Source organism: Arvicanthis niloticus, chromosome 28, assembly GCF_011762505.2.
Source record: "Arvicanthis niloticus isolate mArvNil1 chromosome 28, mArvNil1.pat.X, whole genome shotgun sequence".
NCBI lineage: Eukaryota > Metazoa > Chordata > Mammalia > Rodentia > Muridae > Arvicanthis > Arvicanthis niloticus.
The window spans coordinates 22,415,753-22,438,578 of record NC_133436.1 but is presented as its reverse complement, the minus strand read 5'-3'; the positions used below and the strand labels follow the sequence as shown (position 1 = coordinate 22,438,578).

At 43.8% G+C, this 22,826-nt stretch overlaps 1 protein-coding gene across 1 annotated transcript; it reads right to left on the bottom strand.

Moving 5' to 3' along the window:
• Window positions 1–2,709: 2,709 nt before the first annotated feature.
• Fuca2 (alpha-L-fucosidase 2) lies at window positions 2,710–19,255 on the bottom strand. The gene is made up of 8 exons (XM_076926889.1): window positions 18,905–19,255; window positions 17,132–17,319; window positions 12,990–13,329; window positions 11,945–12,155; window positions 11,480–11,670; window positions 5,066–5,174; window positions 3,387–3,554; window positions 2,710–3,118 (listed from the first exon to the last, which is right to left on the bottom strand). Exons 1-7 carry the CDS (start codon window positions 19,114–19,116, stop codon window positions 3,414–3,416), a joined length of 1,392 nt encoding a protein of 463 aa, XP_076783004.1. The 5' UTR covers window positions 19,117–19,255; the 3' UTR covers window positions 2,710–3,118; window positions 3,387–3,413.
• Between the last annotated feature and the right edge of the window lie 3,571 nt (window positions 19,256–22,826).

Here is a 22,826-nt window from a genome sequence, read left to right as displayed (position 1 = left end):
CATTGTTTTTTGTTGGGTGTTTAATCCCAGTTAATTCGGAAGTAACCAATACAGCTACTCACCAGCTGAACCCTGTATAAAATTTGCTTTAGGCATCTTATTTTCTCCTTTTACTTTCAACTGTATCGAGCAAAGAAAAGAACACTAAGAATGTAAGCAATTCACTTTTTTTTTTCCCCCTCTCAAAAACACTTTCTTAAACAGATGACTGAACAGCTGTGTCAAGATTCTTATAAGACTGCTTTGGATTTTGTTTGGTTTTCTTCCTTTCTAAAATTTTGTAGTTTTTCACCAAAGAGTAAGCATGGGCTGGACCTAGGCCCATCCCCCCCCCACACAAACACACATTTATGAGAGATGTGCAGCTTAGTCGTCATGCAGGTCCCCCAACAACTGGAGCAGGAGGCTGTCCCTGACTCTGTCGCCTGCCTGTGGACCCCATTCCCCCAAATGGACTGCCTTGTTTGGTCTCAGTGATCAGGTGTAAAGTAAACAAATATATTATCGAAAAGAAAAAAAATTAAAATGAATTTTTGTGTGTGTTTTCTTGGTGTAGAATTTGATCATTTGAACGTATGCATAATAGCTCTATAATAAAATATTGAGATTTAGGATTAACTGAAATATTTTTCCCCTTGAATATTTTTTGACATAGTTTTGAATAGTTGATATTATCAGCCAGGTGTGGTGGGGCACATCTGTATTCCCTGATGCTTGAAGACTGGAGAAGTAAGATTGCTTGAGCCTAAAATTTTGAGTCCAGTCTTGATAGTTGCAAGGTCTTTAGTAATGGGTAATTTCTTAAAATATCCCAACCTTAACGAGAGATTTTAGTGGATATATATAGAGAATGGTATTTTATTTTACACTCTACTTTAAATATTTATTTATTTATTTATTTGTTTATTTGTTTATTTATTTATTTTTGGTTTTTCAACACTGTTTCTCTGTGTAGCCCTGGCCGTCTTGGAACTTGCTCTGTAGACCAGGCTGGCCTTGAACTCAGAGACATGCCTGCCTCTGCCCCCTAAGTACTGGGATTGAAGGCATGAGCTAACATTACCCAGCCTTAAATTTTCTTTTGTGAACAATGAATTTGAATCATAATACAACAAAAAAGATATGACCATTTAAAAGTATCTGTTTTGTTTGAGATGGTCTGTGTGCCTATGTAGCACACGCTGGCCTTGAACTTGTAACCCTCTCTAGTGCTGGGAATACAGGTGTACATCATCACATTTGACCATGTTGAACATCTTTTGGGAATGAGTTCTTTAATCAATTTTTCTTTAAACTTATATCAGAGTCACTATTATTTTTAGCTCATTTTACAGGAACATAGTAGTAGTTTGAATGAGACTGGCCCCTATAGGCTAATCTGTTTGAATACTTGGTTCTCATTTGATGGAAGTTTGGGGAGAATTAGGAGGTGCTACCTTGCTGGAGGAGGTGCGTCAGGAGCCTTCCCTGGTGTTTCTCTGCCTACTGAATATGGATCCATATGTGATCTCAGCAGCTGTTCTGAGTCTACAGCCTTTCCTGGTCACCATAGACTCCAGTTCTCTGTAACCACAGGCCCAGTTAAACTCTCTCTCTTATAAGCTGCCTTGCTAGCCGGGCAGTGGTGGCACATGCCTTTAATCCCAGCCCTTGGGAGGCAGAGGCAGAAGGATTTCTGAGTTTGAGGCCAGCCTGGTCTACAGAGTGAGTTCCAGGACAGCCAAGGCTACACAGAGAAACCCTGTCTCAAAAAAACAAAACAAACAAACAAACAAAAAGCTGCCTTGCTTACAGTGTTTTGTCACAGCAACAGAAAAGAAACTAAGACAAAGATCTAAGTAGAGGGTTTTTTTTCTTTTTCTTTATCTTTTTTCTTTCTCTTTCTTTTTTTTTTTTTTTTTTTTTTTTTTTGAGTTTGGATGAGAAAATCCCTCCATAGATTCAGGTATTTGAACTCGTCATGTTTAGCTGGTGGCACTATTTGGGAAGGGTTGGGTGAAGCAGCCTTCCTGGAGGATGTATACCACGGGGCCGGTAGGCATTGATAGAATAGAGCAGTGGTTCTCAACCTGAGGGTCTTGGCCCCCTGGCAAACCTCTATCTCCAAAAGTATTTACATTGCAATTTATAACAGTAGCAAAATTATACATATGAAAATAATTCTATGGTGGGGGAGCTCACATCAACAGGAACTATATACTAAAGGGTCGCAGCATTAGGAAGGTGGAGAACCACAGGTATAATGCTCACCCTACCCAGTTCACTCTCTGCCTCGTGCTAGCAGCTGAGGATGTGGTTGTCTCCAGCTGCCGTGTCTGCCTGCTACTGTATCTTCATGCTATGATAGACTCTCATAGAACCCTCTGGCACTGTAAGCCAAGATAAATTCCTCCTCCTGTATATTGCTTTAGTCGTTGTGCTTCATGACAGGAACAGAAAAGAAGCTAATGACACCTTCCCAATTTTCAACTAGGTTTGCAACCTGAGTTTTACTCCTTATTAAAAAAATAACCCTACCCCTCCGATCTCAAATCTCTTTCTGTCCCCAAATTGGAAGAATATATATGAAAATATTATCAAATAATAGTGGTGATCTAGGTAGTGACTTGTGTTTCAAAATGTCTACAGCAAATAGAAGCTTTATACATGAAACGATAATTACAGAGTTCACTGGACACATATAGCTAGTCAAATTCATCACACACTGTCTGCATTACATATGAGGATTTAATAAAAGAGTGATGTGGGTATGAGGGAGACCAAACACATTCTGGATGGCTTCAACAACTGTAAGTTACGTTTCCTCACAGACCTGGAGGACAGAAGTCCATGATGAGGGTGTTTCTTCTGCATGATGCAGTTTCTTCTGGACTCTTCCCCTTGGCTTGCCGACGAATGCCTCCTTTACATGGCTTTCCCCTGTGCTCTTGCATCTTTATTGTCTCTCCCTTCCAAGACACCAAATCCTCTGGAATTAGGGCTAGTTCCATGACGGTTTAATCTTAATCATCTCAAGGGCTCTGTTTCCAAATACAGCCATGTAGGGTATTAGGGCTTCAGTAGAAGACTAGGAGTTGGGAGAAAATTCAGAGCTGAGCATCATCCGTTTCTAGCTTCTCTAAAATAAATAAATAAATAATAAATAAATGAATAAATAAATAAAAAGATTTCCACCTGTGAGTGACATGTGAAATGGATTCAGTAAGAAGAGACACTGAGGGAAAGCATGTCCAAATGGTAACACGAGCAGTTTAAGAAAGAGTTTAGGAAGAAAGAGAAAGGAGGCCACATTGCCTAATGACTTCAGGTTTTGTGTCATTTTTAGCCTGATTTCTTTAATGTTACTTAAAAAAAACAACCCTGACATTTCCCGTGGTTAGTGGTACCTGTAGCACATGTCTCTCGGCTGCAGGTTAAATCACATTACTTAGTGCGAGAGTCCATCCCCATTTACAGGGCATCTGATGAACACTTAGCCGAGGCAACTCCACTATGATGCCATTTGGCTTTGAAGATGTCCACGTCAGCGGCCGGCCATGCCCTAGTAGTTCTACCTGCAATCAGAAACAGGGACAATGTACAAACGTTCCCAAATACATCACTGTGATGTCCACTTGCTAAGGAGTTAAGAGTTTCTTAAAAAGTACTAGGCAGGGCTCCATTTTTACCTTTAACACTCACAGGCTATTTTACATCTTACTCCCTTTGTTCCCACGTTACCCTCAAGGCATGAACAAACCTGTGCACAGACTGGGAAAGGAAAATGGAGAGCCAGAGTCGGGGAAATGCTTGAAGAGGATGGGAGGCGGGAAAGAACTGGGAGCAATTTGTCCAGTTCAGGCCTGCCAAGTTCTCACACACAGAATAGCGACTTCCTTCTCCCAGGCAGCCAAGACTGTTAGATTTTCCCCTGATGTCCTCTGGTCAGTAATGTATGGATTCAACCAATGACAGCTATGATCGTTTTGTAGTCTTGGTCTTGCTTATTCTAAGTGAGTTCACATAAGTAGTTCTGGGAACACTCTAGGGTTATTTGAACCATAACACTTTATCATATGGAAACCACAAAATAAAGCCCTAAATTCTAATTGTATTTGTTAATGCCAAGCAAGACATAGATTTAAAAAAACAAAAACACTGCCATATCTAGATGTGGAGGCTGTGCTGTAACACTGAATTTGAAACCCATCTTTCACCCTGGTCAACCTCAAGTGTTAGAACTAAAATGAGAAATGGAAACACAAGGAGAATAACACGACATTTCACTACAAAGACATTACCCACTTCTAGAAAAGGGCCCAAGATACACTGCAGGGCACTCCATTGGGTCTGATGACAGCCTTAAATAATCACAGAAGAATGATAACATCTTTCTTTTAATCAATGTGTTCTGGGTGAGGTGTTCAGGGAATGCGATGGTTTGTATACGCTTGGCCCAGGGAGTGGCACGATTTGGAGGTGTGGCCTTGGTGGAGTAGGTGTGTCACTGTGGGCATGGGCTGTAAGACCCTTGTCCTAGCTGCCTGGAAGCTAGTCTTTTTCTAGTGGCCTTTCATGAAGATGTAGAACTCTCAGCTCCTCCTGTACCATGCCTGCCTGGATGCTGCCATGCTCCTGCCTTGACGATAATGGACTGAACCCCTGAACCTGTAAGCCAGCCCCAATTAAATGTTGTCCTTATAAGAGTTGCCCTGGTCATGGTGTCTGTTCACAGCAGTGAAACCCTAACTAGGACAGGGAGGCAATTTATGTTCTTAGAAAATCTCATTTTCGGTGAATGGAGTGAACTTGAATCTCACAGTAACTATGAGAAATAATGCCTATTTTACACTGTTATGTGTAGCGGTACTAGAGCCTACAAGTTCAGTTTTCTTAGAATTTCAAAACATTGTGGCTAAACAGTTGCCAGCCTTGCCTTGTCTAAGTTCATTTAAAAGTGACTTTTTTTCTTAGGTACATGATGTTCATCTGAAAGTTTCCCTTAGAAGTTAAAACAAGTTATGTTCTCCCCAACATGTTTCACTCAGCAAATTAAAGGAACAATCAAGATAAAATTCATCCTTACCTCTGTTTCCCCCAAACTACCTATGGGTTGCCCAAGAAACAGCTTTCCTGAGATGGGCCATTTAAGAAAAATAGCATAGACTAATTTCTTCTCAGGCTTAGATGTGTACCTGGTTAGAAAACAAACAAACAAACAAATAAACAAACAAAACCCCAGCATAGTAACAAGTTACATCCCATGTTTATCTGTATTTATCCATCATGTCTGGAATTATTTTACAGATGCTTGACAATATCACCACTAGTAAAATAAAAAGACCCACTTTCCCCCATGGTATGAAAAGTGCCTCCCCTTTTCAGAACCTCCAGTGTTCAAAATAGTTGTTTTTTGCTCTGTCTTGTGCCAAAGTCTTAATCTGTAGCTCAAACGAGTCTGGAACTCAGGACAGCCCCAGTGTCTTCTCCTCCTCAATGCTGGCATTACAGGAATGCTGCCATACCTACCTAAAGGGAAGTCTGGGGTGGGGTGGAGGCTTCATGAGCTAATATCTCTATTCAAATTGCTCACATGGAGCTGAAAACAGTGTGTAGAGATAAGCCAGCAGGGGCTGCACAGCTTTCTACCTACAGACATACAGTGTGCTCACTATTAAAGATGCAACGGAAAGCTAAACATGATTCTTGCTTTTCTGTGGCTCAGGCTAGAACAGACTAGGTAGACAGTCACACAAATAAGGTGTAAGTTTTGAATCACAATTTGCAAGAAAAGGAAACATAAAAATTGTAATAAAGTGTTTTGTTTTGGTTTGTTTTGGTTTGGTTTTTTTAAAGATTGGGACATCAGTCGGGCATTGGTGGTGCACGCCTTTAATCCCAGCACTTGGGAGGCAGAGGCAGGCAGATTTCTGAGTTTGAGGCCAGCCTGGTCTACAGAGTGAGTTCTAGGACAGTCAGGCTTACACAGAGAAACCCTGTCTCCGGAAAAACAAAACAAAACAAAACAAAAAAAACCAAAAAAACAAAAAAACAAAAAAAAACAACAACAAAAAAACAAAACAAAAAAAAGATTGGGCCATCAGACAGTTTCTTTACCAAGACAATCATGTTTAACCTGAGAGTCACAGCACAAATGAGAACAGTGGAAACCAGAAGGGGACAAAGGGACAACCATTCATTGTTCACCCAATTTCTCAACAATACTTATAGAAATCTACAAACAGCCCTCAGTGTTGCAAGGCTAGAGATACAGCATCAAACGGTTCCTGACCTCGAGTGCCCACATCCCAGCGGGATAAACAAAAATGAACAATAAACAGATGTAAAGCACTGAGCATCGAGCACATAGCTCTAATCCCAGCACTCAGACAGATCTCTGAGAGTTTCAGGCTAGCCAGGACTACACAGAGAAAACAAAAATACGCAGAAGAATGAGGCCTACTAAGGCTGGAAAAAATAGGTCTGGGGCGGAACACTGAGCAGAACAGGCAAGGACAATCTCCCTGAGATGTCAGCCATGAAGCCCAGAGAACAGGATGCTCCATGAGAACATGTCGGTGGAAAGCCTTCCAGGCTGAGAAACAGGTACAAAAGCCACAGAAGCACTAGTGTGCTTGGCCTGCAGACACAGCAGCAGACCAGTTGGGGAGCAGGGAGAGAAAAAGCCAAAGAGAACAGAACAAGCAAGGACTAGAGTTCCTAAGGCCAAGGAGACTTATGCAAAAGGCCTCACTTCTCCCTTGAGACTGGAAGCCTTGGAAGAATTTGTGTACCGGAGTGCTCTAAGCCAGGCATGACGTCAGTCTGGGTTACGTCATGACATGCTGACAACACAAATAAATCAATAGCTTTCTTGATTGCTCTCCTGAGATATATTAAGAGGACAGTTGGCAAAGGGCTTGCCTTACAAGTATGAAGGCCTATGTTTCAAAATCTGAACACAGTGGTACACCTCTAACCTCAGCCATGCAGCATGAATCCCTGGAAGCTTGTAGGCCAGCTAGCCTGACCTATAGGGTGAAGCTCTAGGCGTCACTAGAATAAGAGAAGCTGGCTAAGCAAAAGGTGGAAGGTGTCTGAAGACTGACCCCAAGGTTGCCCCTTTGATGGGCCCATGCATGCTGTGCATATGTGTATATTGTACCCACAAAAACATTCAGATTCCTCAAATCTCATCTCCAAAGGAGTGATAAAAGAAAACAAAAGACAGGCCAGAAATAGGATTAGTCAAGAAGGCACTAAAACAATCCAGGGGTGAGACAAGGGAGAGCCACCACAGAGGTGAGGCGGCCAGAGTCTATATACATTTCAGAAATCAAAATAATACATCTGATGATGAATTGACTGTTGTTTGAATGGTTTGAGTGAAAATGGCTCCCATAGGCTCAAAGGGCACTATTAGAAGGTGTGGCCTTGTGGGAGAAAGGTGTGGCCTGTCAGAGGAACTAAGACAGAAGTTGGTACCTGGAACTGGGGTTTTGCTATGATAGCCCTGACCATGCTTTTGTTTGGAGGAGCAAGGACTTTGGAACTTTGGATTAGAAAAGCAGTTGAACATTTTAAGTGGGGCTCAGTGGGCCATACTAGTAGGAACATGGAAGATGGAGGTGTTGGGGGGTGATTTGAACTGTGAGGCCTGGCTCTGAAGGTTTCAGAGGAGAATTTTGGTATATGGCCTAGAGACTTTCGTGTGATGTTTTGGTGAAGAATGTGGCTGCTTTCTCCCCTTGTCCAAAACTCTGCCTGAGGCTAAACTGAAGAGCTATGGATTAACAGCTTTGGCAGAAGAGATTTCAACTTAGCCTAGCACTGACTGTGTCATGGGTCATTAGTGGCCACACTTACGAAGATCTATAATGAAAAGGAACAAGTTGAGCAAGGAAACGTCCAAAATGCACAGTTTGAGGAGGAAAGCGGCACCAGGAAGTTTATCTGGGCTAAATCCTTTGCTCTAGGAGATAAAAAGAATAAAGAAAAGCCTGATGCTAAACAGAATAAAGGGAGTGGTGACTTTAGAGTAAGACCCCACCCAGCTAAGCTTCCAACTCCTAAAAAGGAATTAAAAAAAAAAAAAAAACCCTTAGGACTGTGCATGGTGGTATGTGCCTTCAATCCCAGGACTGGGGAGGCAGAAGCAGGTGAATTTCAGAGTTCAAGGTCAGCCTGGTCTACACAATGAGTTCTAGGACAGCCAAACTTAGGTAGTGAAGGAAACCATCAAAACCAGAAAGCTAGTAGAGATGTAACTGAACAAAGGGGCCATGGTCCAGCCTTAGCTAGCAGCAGAACTTGGCAGCTTTGGCCAGGGGATTCTGGCTTTAGAGCCAAGGATGCAAAAAGGAGGTTATGGAATCTCCCTCTTTGATTAAGGAATGCCGCCGAGGCCAGGCATGTGGGAGGGGTGTCCCTGCATGGAGGTGCAGAGAAGCCATTGTGTGGAGCTGTGAAGGTGAAGCCTGGGTTGCCTTAGAGACCCTGTGATCTTGGAAATGCCGGAGTTGTGGGACCTGTGGGAGGAAAGCTGCAAACACGGGGTAGAAACAGCCAAGAGAAAGAAGTGTGTTGCAGTCAACAAAGGTGAAAGGAATCGGAGATTGAAAGAGTGCTTTGACATCAGGCGTGGAGGTGCGGTTTGGAGTTTCCCCTGCTGGCTTTGGTCTTGTTTTGGTCCAATGTTTTCTCGATAGACTCCCATTCTGTTCCCTCCATCTGGAACGGTAATATAAATGTAGTGCCATCTTTTGTTGTAAGTATGTGATCTGCTTTTTTTAAAAATTATTATTTTGAACATATACGGGATTATGGTTAGATTGCTATGAGTCTCAGAAGGGACTTTGGACTTTGAAACAGAGTTGAGACTGTGACAGAGTATGTATGGGGACTTCTGAAGTTGGATTGAATATGCAATTTTGCATTCTTATATGGCAACAAGCCAACGGTGGCCAGGGAGTGGAATGTGGTGGCACTAGTAGGAGGTGTGGCCTTGCTGAAGAAAGTGTGTCACTGGGGGTGAGCTTTGAAGTTTTAAAGGCTCAAGCCAGGCCCCTTGTCTCTCTCTTCCTGCTACCTGCCAAGCTGGATGTAGAACTCTCTGTGCCTCTCCAGCACCATGTCTGCCTGCATGCCACCATGCTTCCCACCATGATGATAATGGACTAAACTCTCAACTGTAAGACAATTCCAGTTAAATGTTTTCCTTTATAAGAATGCCATGGTCATGGTGTCTCTTCACAATAGAAACCCTAACGAAGACAACTGTGGATATAGGAGAAAGGCGGGTTAAAATCGCCAAATGTCAGGTAGAGGATTAAGCTAGACACTTCAAGATGAGAGGCTGGAAAGATCAGGAACAGGCTAACAAGGAGCAACCAAAGAGTCTGACCATCTGAGGCCAACCTTGCTATGGGCTCAGAAAATGAGAAAGCTGGCACCGACTCCTGGGGCTGCAAGGGAAAAGCCATGGTGGGTCTTAAAAAGGGCAGTTTGCGGAGGGGTGGGATGGAATCCCAAACTGAGTGAGTTCAAGGGATAAAGAATAGAGCTTCCAGCTAGAAACAGCAATCACACATTGTTCTGCAAGATACTGTGTTATGAATAAAAGGAGAGAGTGGAAAGGTGGGTGGAGACAGGGTGAACTTTTAAAGATAAAATAAATCACATGTTTCTATGTGGGCAGGAATGGAACTAAGAAAGAAGGGGACTGGAGATGAGGCGTGGACATAGGAAGTTGTGCCATCTCCTGGCTGGAAGAACTTGGGATGTGAGGGAGAAAATGAGGGCTGGGCTTAAAGCCAACTGTGAGCCAACTGGACACTGTACATATGTGACCGCAGGTGTAGTCACACTTAGCAGTGCCTTAGAAAGATGCGGCTGCATTTAACCAATCTTCTGCAAGTGAGTATAAGAATGGGAAGGAGAAAGAACACACAGGAATTAATAGTAGTGACAGATCAGTACACCCGTCATCAAGTCCCCATTCTTCCCTCCCCCTTGCTCATGTCTCTGTGATTTTGACTACTCTTGGTACCTCATCAATAATACTGGTCTCCGTGTGACTGGTCATTTCACTTCACACAAATTCCTAAAAATTCCATCTGAGTCACAGCAGTTCCTTCCTGTGGAGCTTTAATCTGATGCTATGTACTGTAATGCTAAATGATAGCCCCCAAGACCTGGTTGCCTCAGGGACAAGGAGATCCTTGGCCTACAGCCTGTAGCTGGGCAGAAGAAAGGTGGGTGGGGTTTTGGTCCCCTGGGGCTGGGGCTCTGAGAAGAGACAGCACACGGAGGACAGAGAAGGAGAAGAGTGGTAAGAGATCATAAGAACTGGCCACAAGGCCTCGTCAGTTGGAGTAAGAGAGCCCCAGATGGAACATGGCAAGTTATATCTCAGGGTTATTGACAGGGAAGTAGACAAATGAGCTTAGAGGGTTGATATCTGCCCAGCTCTGGTGTTTTAAAGGCTTATCATAAATATAAAGGTTTTGTGTTCTTTATCTGTGATCTAAATGATCAAATGTGGGGTAGAAACCCCCATTTAATTTTAACTACGATACCTTCCTTTTCAGAACTGAATAATACATAGTGTGTATGCACGCCTGTTTACCTTTACTCTCTATAAGTAAGTGGACTCCGTTGCTCTCACATTTTAAGTGTCTGGGGATATAGTTCTTCTGGTATCATTCTTTTGCATATATCCTCAGAGGTGGAACTGTTGGGTAGCCGAGTGATTCTGTTTTAATGTTTTGAGGGACTGACACACTGCCAGTCACATCTGCTGAGATTTGGCACACTCACGACCCTTTAGTGTACAGGAGTTCCAATCTCTCCAAAATCACCAGCTGCCCCTTTTAAAAGAATAGTTATTCTAAAGGACTCGGGGTGATTTCTGGCTGTGGTTTTCACTTGCATTTCACCTGCAGCCCCTTCATGTGTCATTAAGTATCACTTCTGGTGTTTCTCCACCATCATGCAACCCTTTCTACCACAGCTTGTGTGTCTGCAGGACCAGATAGTACTTCTATTTTACCGTTTTTTCAAAATCCTCTATTGGCTAACTTTAATTTGCTGTTTGTTTACTTTGCCCTTAGGGAATCTCTTGCTTGCCAATTTGGTGGAATATAACATCGCCAAAACCAGAAATTTTCCTAGTGATGAAACACTAGTCTGCTCTACATTAACCCCTTGATAACCTTCAGTTATCTAAATGCCTTTCAATTTTGTAACAGGAGATTTAGCTAAATAGTACACATGACTAGGGGGATATCTAGGCATTATTTAAGCAGAATTCAATAAACATTACATTCAATCACATGCTGATTCTTATTCCTCCTCTTTGTATTTGAGTCAAGTTGGAACATGTGTGGTCATGCAGCAGTAAGCCACTCCCTCTTTTTATCCTGCTCCTTCTCTCTCTCTCTAGCTCAGCTACTGAGAGCTTTCCTCTATTAAACAGTGCTTGTTAACCAGGAAAACTTACCACACGTCAGGAGTGACAGTGTCATTCTGAGACCTCCAACTGTGGGTTCCATAAATAGCTTCCCCGTTGACTTTCAGCCAGGTTCCCATTTGCCTTAATCGCTCCTCAAAAATGACAGGAATGATGCCATCTACGGTGGGACCAATATTCATCAGAAGATTTCCTCCACATGCAACTGTTTCCACAAGTTGCTAAAAAAAATAAATACAATTTGAAATAGAGAAAAATTAAGAATAGTTTTTAAATAGAAAAAATTGAATCAATATATAAATATAATATATTACACACACACACACACACACACACACGCGCGCACACATAATTTCATAGGAAAAAGATTCACAGAGGATAATGTCGAGAGTTTGTGGCACTACACAATCCCAACTGTAAAGAAAAAAAAATCCTGTAACCCCCTCATTATAAGAATATTCCAGAATAATAGCCCCACAACATATTTTACTGTACCTTCACCAATTCTTCAATTGTAAAATAATCACCGATTTCAGCTTCCCGCCTGTAGCCCCAGGAAAGCTTATCTATTGTCATGCAGTTTTCCCATTTGTGTGGCAAGAGATGTCCTGGATTATAGCGGTCACTGCAAGTATAGTAGCCACCATGTTTGCAGATAGAACCAGCTCCCCATCGATCATTGGTGACTACTGTGTCCCGAACTGGGCTGAAATGAAAAGGGCAGTTTCCCTTCAAGAGAGAGCATTCTTGAGACAGAGGGCAATGTCACCACAAACAGATCCACCCACTTCTGACAAATGACTGTAAGAAAGCAGAAAGGCTCTGTCTCTAAAGCCAAATAGATCTGTGATGGATGACTGGAGTCTCAACTCACATTCCAGCTTCCAGGCCTGGAGCAAATTCCTCAACCTCTCTGAAGAGTGAATTCTTTCACTACTGTTTTAGTGCAGATAACCGGTATAAAACCCAGAGTCGGGAGGTGAGACCATGGAGTGTGTGAGAACACTATACTGCTACTTCAAGTTTCCACGCTCACGTTGCGAGAGTGGAATGGCAGCCTAAGCTGAACTTATACTTAAGACAAGTGTATCCCATTCCATCCCCCCATCCCCACCCCTCACTGCCAAGGACTAAATACCCTTATAGGTCCTCATCCTATGAACGGTGTCTCCTACTGGAAATTCTCTGAAAAAATTGAGTGTTGACATCATGTAAAATACACTCCCCAATTTCTTACGTCTGGTGGATCAGGTAGAGAGAACGGGACTTCACGTCCGGGGGCAGTTTTGACTCACAAATTAAAGCAGATAGTCCCAGTCATGTCTTGATCCTGGGATTGCTAAATTGATTACAAAATCATTTCGGCAGTAGTTCACATATTTCTGATCATTTCTAGTAAATACTGACCAAGCTAATAAGCATGGCTTATAATGATTTGGTCCTTTCACAGCACAAATGAGCGTACAACCACAGGAATGTAAATGCTTATATATACATAGGAGTGTTTAAGACAAGTACAGGTGCAGAAAAGTGTACAGACCTTTCATTGTACAGCCAGGCTAAGAAGCCAGTACTGTTCCAGTAGTGATCTGGTGCATCCCCATCTCCGTCTGACCACAGAACGTCAGGCTGGTACTTGTTCACCAACTCATAGAGCTCAGGCAATGTCTTAGAAATGGGAAATCGCTGCTTTTGGAATGAGCTGGATTTATCCTCCAGGAAGAGTGGGTGGAACCATTCAAAAAGAGAATAGTACAGACCAAAGTGCAAGTCACTCCTGTTCCTCACGGCCACCTCAAGCTCCTTGACAATGTCCCTCTTCGGCCCCTCATCAACTGCATTCCAGTTCCAAGAATAGTCTGAGCCCCACAGAGTAAAGCCTGGAACAGGACGGAAGACAACCCTCAGAAGTGTTACCACCTTGACGCTGACAAATTTCACCCCAAGAGAACATCAACACAATTCGAAATGAACCTACAACTCACTGCTTCCCCAAACAACTGTTTCTTGACCCACTCTGCATTCTGTCTTGTACTCATCTGGACAAACACACACACAGGAATATAAGTAATTATAAGTAATGTGAGATTGGGCGTTTCCAACGTTTCAGGATGACGACTGGAAAAGCTGCACACGCCATCTCCAGCTACAGAAGCTGAGGTTCTTGGGGAACAGCATAGTGTCATCATGTCTGTAGTGTTTCTGGCTACACCCACCAGCCGATGGTTAGCCTAGCATCTAAAGCAAAATATACAGCCAACAATAGTCGTCGGTAAGAGGAGGACACCTTCCACATCCATCCATTACACTAAGCAATGATCTCTACTTTTTGGAACAAAGACCTAAGATGTAACATCTGTGGGATTGGCATGTGTCTTCTGGTGAGTAAGGTCCAGTGCTTGGATGAGTTTCCTCACAATGTGATTCTCAGAATACTCACAAGGACAGGGAGTAAATCTCTTGTGACTTGATAATTAATTGAAATGGAGAGGGAGAAGATTTGCTATTGCCCAGTAGTTCTGTACTTTTTATCTCCCTCATTATGGCGATTTCAGTATGCTTGGCCCATGGGTAGCAGCACTGCAAGAGGAGCGCCTTTGTTGGAATAGGTGTAGCCTAGAGGGAGAAAGTGCTTTGAGGTCTCCTACGCTAAAGCACCACACAGTCAGTGTGGAGTCAGAACCTCCTCCTGGCTGTCTGCAGAAGAGAGTCTACTTCTGGCTGCCTTCAGATCAAGATGTAGAAGTCTCCACTCTTCTAGCACCATGTCTGCCTCCATGCTGTCATGTTTCCTGCCGTGATGATAATCAACTAAACCTCTGAAACTATAAGCAGTGTAAGGGTTTGTATATGCTTGGCCCAGGGAGTGGCACTATTAGAAGATGTGGCCTTGTTGGAGTAGGTGTGGCCTTGTTGGAGTAGGTGTGGCCTTGTTGGAGTTGGTGTGTCACTGTGGGCATGAGTTAAGACCCTCACCCTAGCTGCCTGGAAGCCAGTATTCTGCTAGCAGCCTTCAGATGAAGATGTAGAACTCTCAGTTCTTCCTGCACCATGCCTGCCTGGATGCTGGCATGCTTTTTACCTTGATGACAATGGACTGAACCTCTGAACCTGTAAGCCAGCCCCAATTAAATGTTGTTCTTTATAAGACTTGCCTTGGTCATGGTGTCTGTTCACAGCAGTAAAACCCTAACTAGGACAGCTAGCCCTGATTAAATTAATTTCCTTGGTCATGTTGTCTCTTTGCATCAGGGAAATCCTATCTAAGATACCCATCTAACTCTAAAGTCATAAATGTGGATTATACTCTTTAAAGTCTGCCAATATTGACCATCCTAACAACTGAAAGGGTAAGGAAAGTAACAGAGCACTACACAACCACTTTGAAATGATTCATATTTCAACAGGAATTGGCTCTTAGGTTGCTCATTCTATATAAAATATTAGAATATAAAATATTAGAAGAGATATATAAACTGAAAGGCTGAAGAGGCAGTGTAAAATCCACAGAAATTTCAGCTCATGCCTTGGGCCATTAGAAACTCTGTCACTGTTCCATTAGCCTTAAAGAAGGGTAGACAGATGCTTTCCAGACACCATAGCTGCTCACTTTACTCTCATGTCAGGACGAGCCTGAGAACTGAGCCACACTTTAAATTCATTATAAGAACTTCCTCAAATGCCTCACACTTTCTCTAAGGATGCCCATGGGAAGCCTGAAGGCAGTGTGAATATTTAAGGCCACCTCTGCCTCACAATTGCTCAACCCAATAGGGCAGTATGGCAACCCCTTGGCTCTTCATGTCAGCACATCACCCACAGTGAGAGCACAGTGATTCTCCCCCTGGCTACAGCCAGCAGTACATTTTCTGAAAGCAGGGGAAACTTTTGGCAGCACAGGTCCTTGAACGGAAACACGTACCATCTTCATCCTCTGGTCTCAGCACCTAGAGCAAACATTCTCAACCTGTGGGCTGAGCCCCTGAGGTGTTGCTGCATATCAGATATTTACGTTGCGATTCATAACAGTAGCAAAATTACAGTTACAACGAAACAAAATAATTTTATGGTTGTAGGTCAGCACAACATGAGGAAGTGTATTAGCGGTCACAGCATTAGGAAGGGGGCAGCCATCGGTTTAAAAGTATGTGAGCTTTCTTTTTCATGAACTCACTTTGTGTCAGAGAGGGAAAAAGTTCCTGGACAGCAGGGATCCGACACACTCCTATCAGGGGAAACTGTGCAGCTATCAGACTGCGGCCAACTGGGAAAATATTTTAAGGTGATTGCAGATTTTTGGTTTGAGTTCATCTCTTCTGTCTCCTTCCCACCCCTGAAGAATATAAGACAACTTTTCAAGATAAAGAAGACCATGCAAAGGAAACTACCTGGTACACTCATGTTAATCTGAGATAGCATCAGCCAGGGCTTCTCTGGTCTTATGGACACTGGGTAGTTCTAGCAGAACACCTTATTGATGCAGGATTTCTGTGCTACCTTAAATTCTTTTAATGTTTCTGGGCACTATTATAAAACTCTAACTCTTTTCCCTTGAGGCTTCTGTCTTCCTCCCTCAGTAGTAACTTAACCACTACTTGCATATCTAAAAGTTATGCACAAAGGACAGCCAACTTGTGTGAGTCAAGACTAAGGCAGCATAAGCGCCATGATGTTTTCAAAGAATGCATTCAAGAACAGAAAGGCAGCCGGGCAGTGCTCACACACAGCTTTAATCCCAGAACTCATAAGGCAGAAGAAGTTGAATCTCTGAGTTCAAGGCCAGCCTGGTCTACAGAGTAAGTTCATGGACAGCCAGGGCTTCATAGAGAAACCCTGTTTCAAAACTACAACAACAACACACACAGAAAGAAGAAGGAAGGTAGGAAGGAAAGAAGGAAGCAAGGAAGGAAGGAAGGGAGAGAAGAAAGAAGGAAGAAAGGAAAGAACAGAAAGAAAAGTACAACTATACTATACTCACTATATACTAGATAGATAGATAGATAGATAGATAGATAGATAGATAGACAGACAGACATAGATAAAGTATAGACTATACTCATTCTCTTCAACCAGCTTTAAATAAATCTAGTTATTTATTTGAATGATGTCAAAGTTAGGGTTTCATTGCTCTGAAGAGACACTGTGACCAAGACAAGTCTTAAAAAGAAAACATTTCATTGGGTCTGGCTTACAGTTTCAGAGGTTCAGTCCATTGTCATCATGGTGAGAAGCGTGGCAGCCTGTACTGGAAGAGTCCAGAGTTCTATGTCTTGATCCAAAGGCAGCCAGGAGGGGACTCCTCTGCACTGGGCAGAGCCTGACACAGGTCCTCAAATTCCACCCCCACAGGGATACACTTCCTCCAAAAAGGCCACACTACCTAATAGTGCCACTCCCCATGGGCTAAGCATACTCAAACCACCATAAGTGTTTACATGTGTACATAAAAATTGTGCCCATCTTTCCTCTCATTCTGTGGCACTAGCTGTCTGGATCCATAATGCTTCCCAACTTGAGTGGAATATGTGGGTCTTAAAGTGGGAACACTTGTCAATCTCCACCTATGGTTATTCTGAGAAACGTGGTTTCACCAGATGACCTTGCTTTAATGTCTCCACCCAAAAATAACGATCCTTACATTCCCTAGTCACTGTCAGCATATATCCTATGTGCCCTACTTACCTTCGTGATGTTTGGAAGTTAAGACCATATATTTGGCACCAGAAGCCTGGAGAATATCTACCCACTGGTTTGCATTAAAATACTTGGCTGTAAATAGCACTCCAAAATCTTCATACTTAAAACCAGGCGGATAATTATTGTTCATAAAGTTCACAAACTTGAGTCTCTTCTCCTTTTGCCAATACCACCTGTGGCAGAAAAAAAAAAAAAAAAAAAAAAAAAGAACACATGACCACACAAACACAAATGCTTGAAATAATTAATTCCTGGGTTCACCCAGTAACCCCCCAACCCCCAGCCAGGTATGCAGATTATGGATAGAGTCTTCCCCTTCTCTTATCAGTATGACTTTGCACTAAGGACATCTTATGCAAAATGGCCATAGTCTCTACATTTTTCTTTGTGAAGTCCTCCGGTAACCCAGCCACCAATTCTCCTAATTCCTCACTTTAAGTCATGATACCATCTATGCCTTCACACATTAACTCACTGTGGAACTTAAGGAGCTAAAATTTCAAGACAAGACAACATGCCTAAAACGTAACACACATCTGTCCTATTCATTAACAGAAAATATTTTGGTTAGATAGGGGAGACATTTCCATAGGCCGAGCAAATCCCACAGTCGGCACTGCCTTTGCCTGCCTGAGATTAGGTTCAAAGACCTCACAGGCTGCAAGCAGCACCATGTCCTCTATGGGACCCAAAGTCGCATTCATACTTCCAAAGCATCAATCACTGCAACCCATGCTGACTGGCGGGTCAGACAGATTCTGGGGTCTTCTAATGGAGAGAGAAGCTGGTTTTCCAGTTAGGAATAGTTAAAAATTGAACAAGTTTATGTTACCTGTCTACCATCATGTGACTGTGAAGATAATATGAGCTAATATTATTACTGTCCCTTTTATCTGCTTTGAGTTTTTGATGCTTTAGTATGCAAAGATCTTAGCTTTATACTGAACCGGGCGCATTTATTTTAAAATTTCTTATTTTATGTTTAATTACATGTGTGTTTGTGTGGGGGCGTGTGCATGTGAGGGAGGCATTTAGGAGCAAGAACTTCCCCTGGAACCAGATGGTTGTGAGTCCCCAGGGTGGTTGCTAGGAGTCAGACTAGGATCCCCAAAAGAGCAGAGTGTCTTAGTGTGAACAGACTTCATGACCAAGGACATAGGTTCATAGGTTCAGTCCATTATCATCAAGGTAAAAAGCATGGCAGCATCCAGGCAGGCATGGTGCAGGAGGTGCTGAGAGTTCTACATCTTCATCTGAAGGCTGCTAGCTGAATATTGGCTTCCAGAAAGCTAGGATGAGGGTTTTAAAGTCCATGCCCACAGTGACACACCTACTCCAACAAGGCTACACCTACTCCAACAGGGCCACACCTTCTAATAGTGCCACTCCCTGGGTCGAGCCTATACAAACTATCACAAGCATTATGGGCTCTAACCACTGAGACATTTCACCAGTCCCTTTGGGAATTTTTAAATTCTGGAACTGGCACTCCCTTAATCACACACACATTGCCAATGAGCTATATCCTGTAGGGAGGCTCACCTGCAGAGAGCCTAAGAACTCCGATGAGCACGTATATTCCGTGTTGATGCGGGAGGTCACTCTCAGTCAAGAAACTCTGTATTCAACATCTGGAAGTGCAAACCGATCCTTGATCAAAACAGTGACAAGCAGGGAGCACTTGTGCCAAGTGGGCTGGCTACTGCTGACTGTCACTGCATGGGAGACACAAAGCCCAGTGTGTGTGTATACACTTACCAGAACCATTCACTACCAAAGCTGGGCACGGAGAACACTCCCCAGTGGATGAAGATGCCGAACTTGGCCTGGTCGAACCAGGCTGGCAGCGGGCGTCTGTCCAGAGACTCCCACGTGGGGTCGTAGCGAGGGGCTCTCCTGGCCCTGCATGGCAGCGTCAGGAGCAGCAGCAGCAGCAGCGGCTGCAGGAGCATCAGGAGCCCCGGGCGCATGCGCGCCAGCCTGGGGGGTCTTCGGGGAACTGCAAGTCACCAGGAAAGCCGGGGACCTTCTCTGTCAGAGGCTGCCTAGCCCTGGGCTTCCGTCTTCTGCTAAGTGTGCTCTGCCCCTGTCACCTGACCAAGACCGGCTTGGTCAGATGACCGCTGCGGTCTGGAGTAGGGAGTGGCTGGGAGCTCTAATGAGCTCTGATTGCCTGAGGGCCCCAAGACGGTTGCATTTCTCAGGTGCACAACCGAGGAAGTCAGTTTCTGCCTTGCCTCGGCATTTTTAACAGCTCTTGGTTCTGTTTCCCAGTCAGATCTGATCTACTTAGCCAAGACGCCCTGTTTGTCTTCCACTTAGACCTCCCTCCCTCCCGCGGGACTCATAACAGAAACCTCTCAAGAGGTCAGCGCGACCTCCAGGCCTTGGTGGCTGTATGTCAGAGCTGTATGCCCTACTGTGGGACTGGAGCCTAAGACAGGAACCTCGTGGGCTACTCCTCCTGGCCCAGAACTTTTGAGGAAGCTCCCATGACCCTCAGCCTTTGAATCTGCCTCTACCAATGTCGAATTTGAAGCAGATAAAATCCAAATTTTAGGTTCAGCCAATCTGGGCTGAGGTAGAGATTTTTGCTTTTCGACTCAGGCTCTCGGTATTTCTGACTTTGATGTCTAGTGGAACAAACTTTTCTGAGAAATTGCATTAGGAAACTAGGCAATCTGAGTAGAACGTACATTTAGGAAATTTGCATCTAAGAAGCGTTTGGGAACCTACTGGGTTGGTTGATTGTTTGCCTGGCTTTGCAGGAAGCCCTGGCTTCTATTCTCCTCACACCAAATAAAACCAGAGTAGTGGTAAACACAGCAGCGTGGACACGGAAACAGGAGGATCGGGGTCCAAGGTCATCTTTGACTACATAGAGAGATACATGAGACACTGTTTCAAAAATCAGGAAGGGAGGGAGGGAGGCCGAGAGGGAGAGAGAGAGGGAGGGAGGGAGGGAGGGAGGCAGAGAGGCAGGGGATGAAAGTACTATCTGGAAGCTGTAATTAAATAATAAATGTCCTAGAGTGTTCTCTCTCTCTCTCTCTCTCTCTCTCTCTCTCTCTTTGTGTGTGTGAGAGAGAGAGAGACAGACAGAGACACAGAGAGAGACACAGAGAGAGGCACAGAGAGAGAGAACACGAACCTGCAGGTAGACTTCAAGAAAGGAACGAGTCACTTAGAATAATCATCAAAGTACATTTTCAGGAACTGTATTCTGAAGTTGTTCAAATGCCACCAGCCTAAAGCCAGACTCTCCACTGCTTCTGTATTAGCAAAACCCCCTTATCCTTCTGTGGCACATTTCAAATGCTACCTCTTCCAGGATGCTTTTTGCCATAAGCATTCCTCGGGTAACATCCCACTTCCTCCCGTGTGCCTCCAAGTGACACTTTATCCTAACCACTAACGCAGGAGTCCACAGGTGGTTTTGAAATTGGGTGGCCAGAGATCCCAACCCCCTTAGCCTGCAAGTCTCTAGAGATCATTTACGACATCTTTTTTAGTGTCATGCCTTTATGAGCAGCAGAGCCTGGCATTGAGCAACACTTACAATGTGTTTCCTGGAGCTCCTCAGTTTACTGCAGTTCTTGCTGAATGAACAAAGAAGGAAGCGACACTAGGTGGCTCTTGCTTGTGGTTCTCTCTTCTGCACAGCTAGGAGCAACAGAGACCACTGCCTCTCCACAAGTGGGGACACTGCTTCTCTGCAGTCAGATGTCTCCGCAGAACCTCAGAACCGCTGTAAGATACCTGGGAAAAGCAACTTACAGAAAGAAAGGTTTCCTTTGGCTTAATGTCACAGTGTCTGTTGTGACATTAGAGGAAGGCATGGTGGCAGGGGCGTGGCAGCTGGTCACTTTGTATCTATATCCAGCAAGTGGACAGCCATTAATGCTGATGATCAGCTCATTTTCTCCTTTTTATTTTTCTGTCAGACCTCAACCTATGGTACGGTACCACTTATAATTACCATAGGCGATCACTGCAGCATTTTGAATAAGAATAACCCCCATTGGCGTATATATTTGAATGCTTAGTCCATGGTCAGCGAAACTGTTTGAGATGTCTTAGGAAATGAAGCCTTATTGGAGGAGATGTGTCCCTGAGGCTGAGCTTTGAGGTTTCAAAACCCCGTGCCATTCCTAGTTAGTTTTCTCTTTCTCTGCTTATGGGTGAGATGTAAGTTCTTAGCTACTGCTTCACTGCTGTCTGCCTGCCTGTCTGCTGCCATGTTTTCCTACCACTGTGGTCATTGTTTTAGTTGGGGCTTCTAGTAATGTGATGAAACACCATGACCAAAAAGCAAGTTTTGGAAGAAAGATCTGATGTCAGTCCTGTACTGGCTCCCTGATTGCTGGCTGAGTCTCTGTGAGCCCCATGAGCCCAGGTTGGTTGATTCTGTGGGTTTTCTTGTGGTGTCCTTGACCTCTCTGGCTCCTACAATCCTCCCTCTCCATCTTCAGCAGGGTTCCAGCAAGCTGCACCTCAGGCTTGACGGTGAGTCTCTGCATCTGTTTCTATCAGAGAGCGTGAAGGCTCTCTGATGACAGTTGGGTTAGGCACTGATCTGAGTATAACAGAATAGCATTAGAAATCATTTTCTACCTAGGTCTCTGGGCTCTCCAGCCCCTGGTTTCTAGGCCCTCCTGGCAGTATCAGGAGTAGGCATGGGACTCAAGATGCACCGGTCATTGGTTGGCAATTTTTAGACCACCTTTACCTCAGGATACCTTGTAGGCAGAAAAAATTGTAGGTCAAAGGCTTTGTGGCTAGGTTGGTGTAACAATTTCTCACTGAAAGTCTTGCCTGCTGCGAGCTGACCTTATGGAGACATTTTCTTAAACAAGCATCCCTCCTCTCCAATAACGTTAGTTTGTGACATAAAATTATCCAGCACAGCCATAGACTCTAATCTTCTGGAATAATGAGTCCCAAATTAAATGCTTTCTTTTATGAGCTGCCTTAGCCATGGTGGTTTATCATGGCAATAGAAAGGTAACTAAGACCCCCCACCTTAAGGAAAGCCAACTCACAGACCTGCTCTGAGGTTTGTCTCCTAGTTGAATCTAGACACTAACAAGTTGAAAAATCAATATTAACCACCACAATTGGGCTCAAAAATCTGATGTGCTATGAACTACCACTGTATTGGCCCCAGTTTCACTCAAAACAATGACAGACCAGTCTTAAAACCTAGTCTTAAAACCTCCAAACAATCTAATCCAGTGCCTGCTGATCCCAAAGGCAGAGCAATAGACCTGCATCTTATTTTTTCCCCAAAGCAAGGGTTCAATGAATACAGAATACCCTTTAATTTTGTATCATATGCTGAGTGAGGTCCACTTATGGTGACAATGCTGTACTAGGGCACCAAGTGAACCCTATATAACGAAGTATTTTATCTTCTGATGATTATTTTAGCATGTATAAATTCCTGTAGTATTTCAGGTTAAGATTGACCACCAGATCTGAGCCCTTTATATCATTTATTTCACATCATCATATGTCCGGGACATGGAAGGGTATCCTGGTTCTTGGGTTGTGGGTTCAGCCATGTCCCCAGAACCCAGGCTCCTGTCACGAGGTCTAATCTCCATTCAACCTGCATGTGGGGAGCCGACAGAAGGCGGCTATCATTCTTGCAGCCATCTTGAGCCATATACTCTTACAG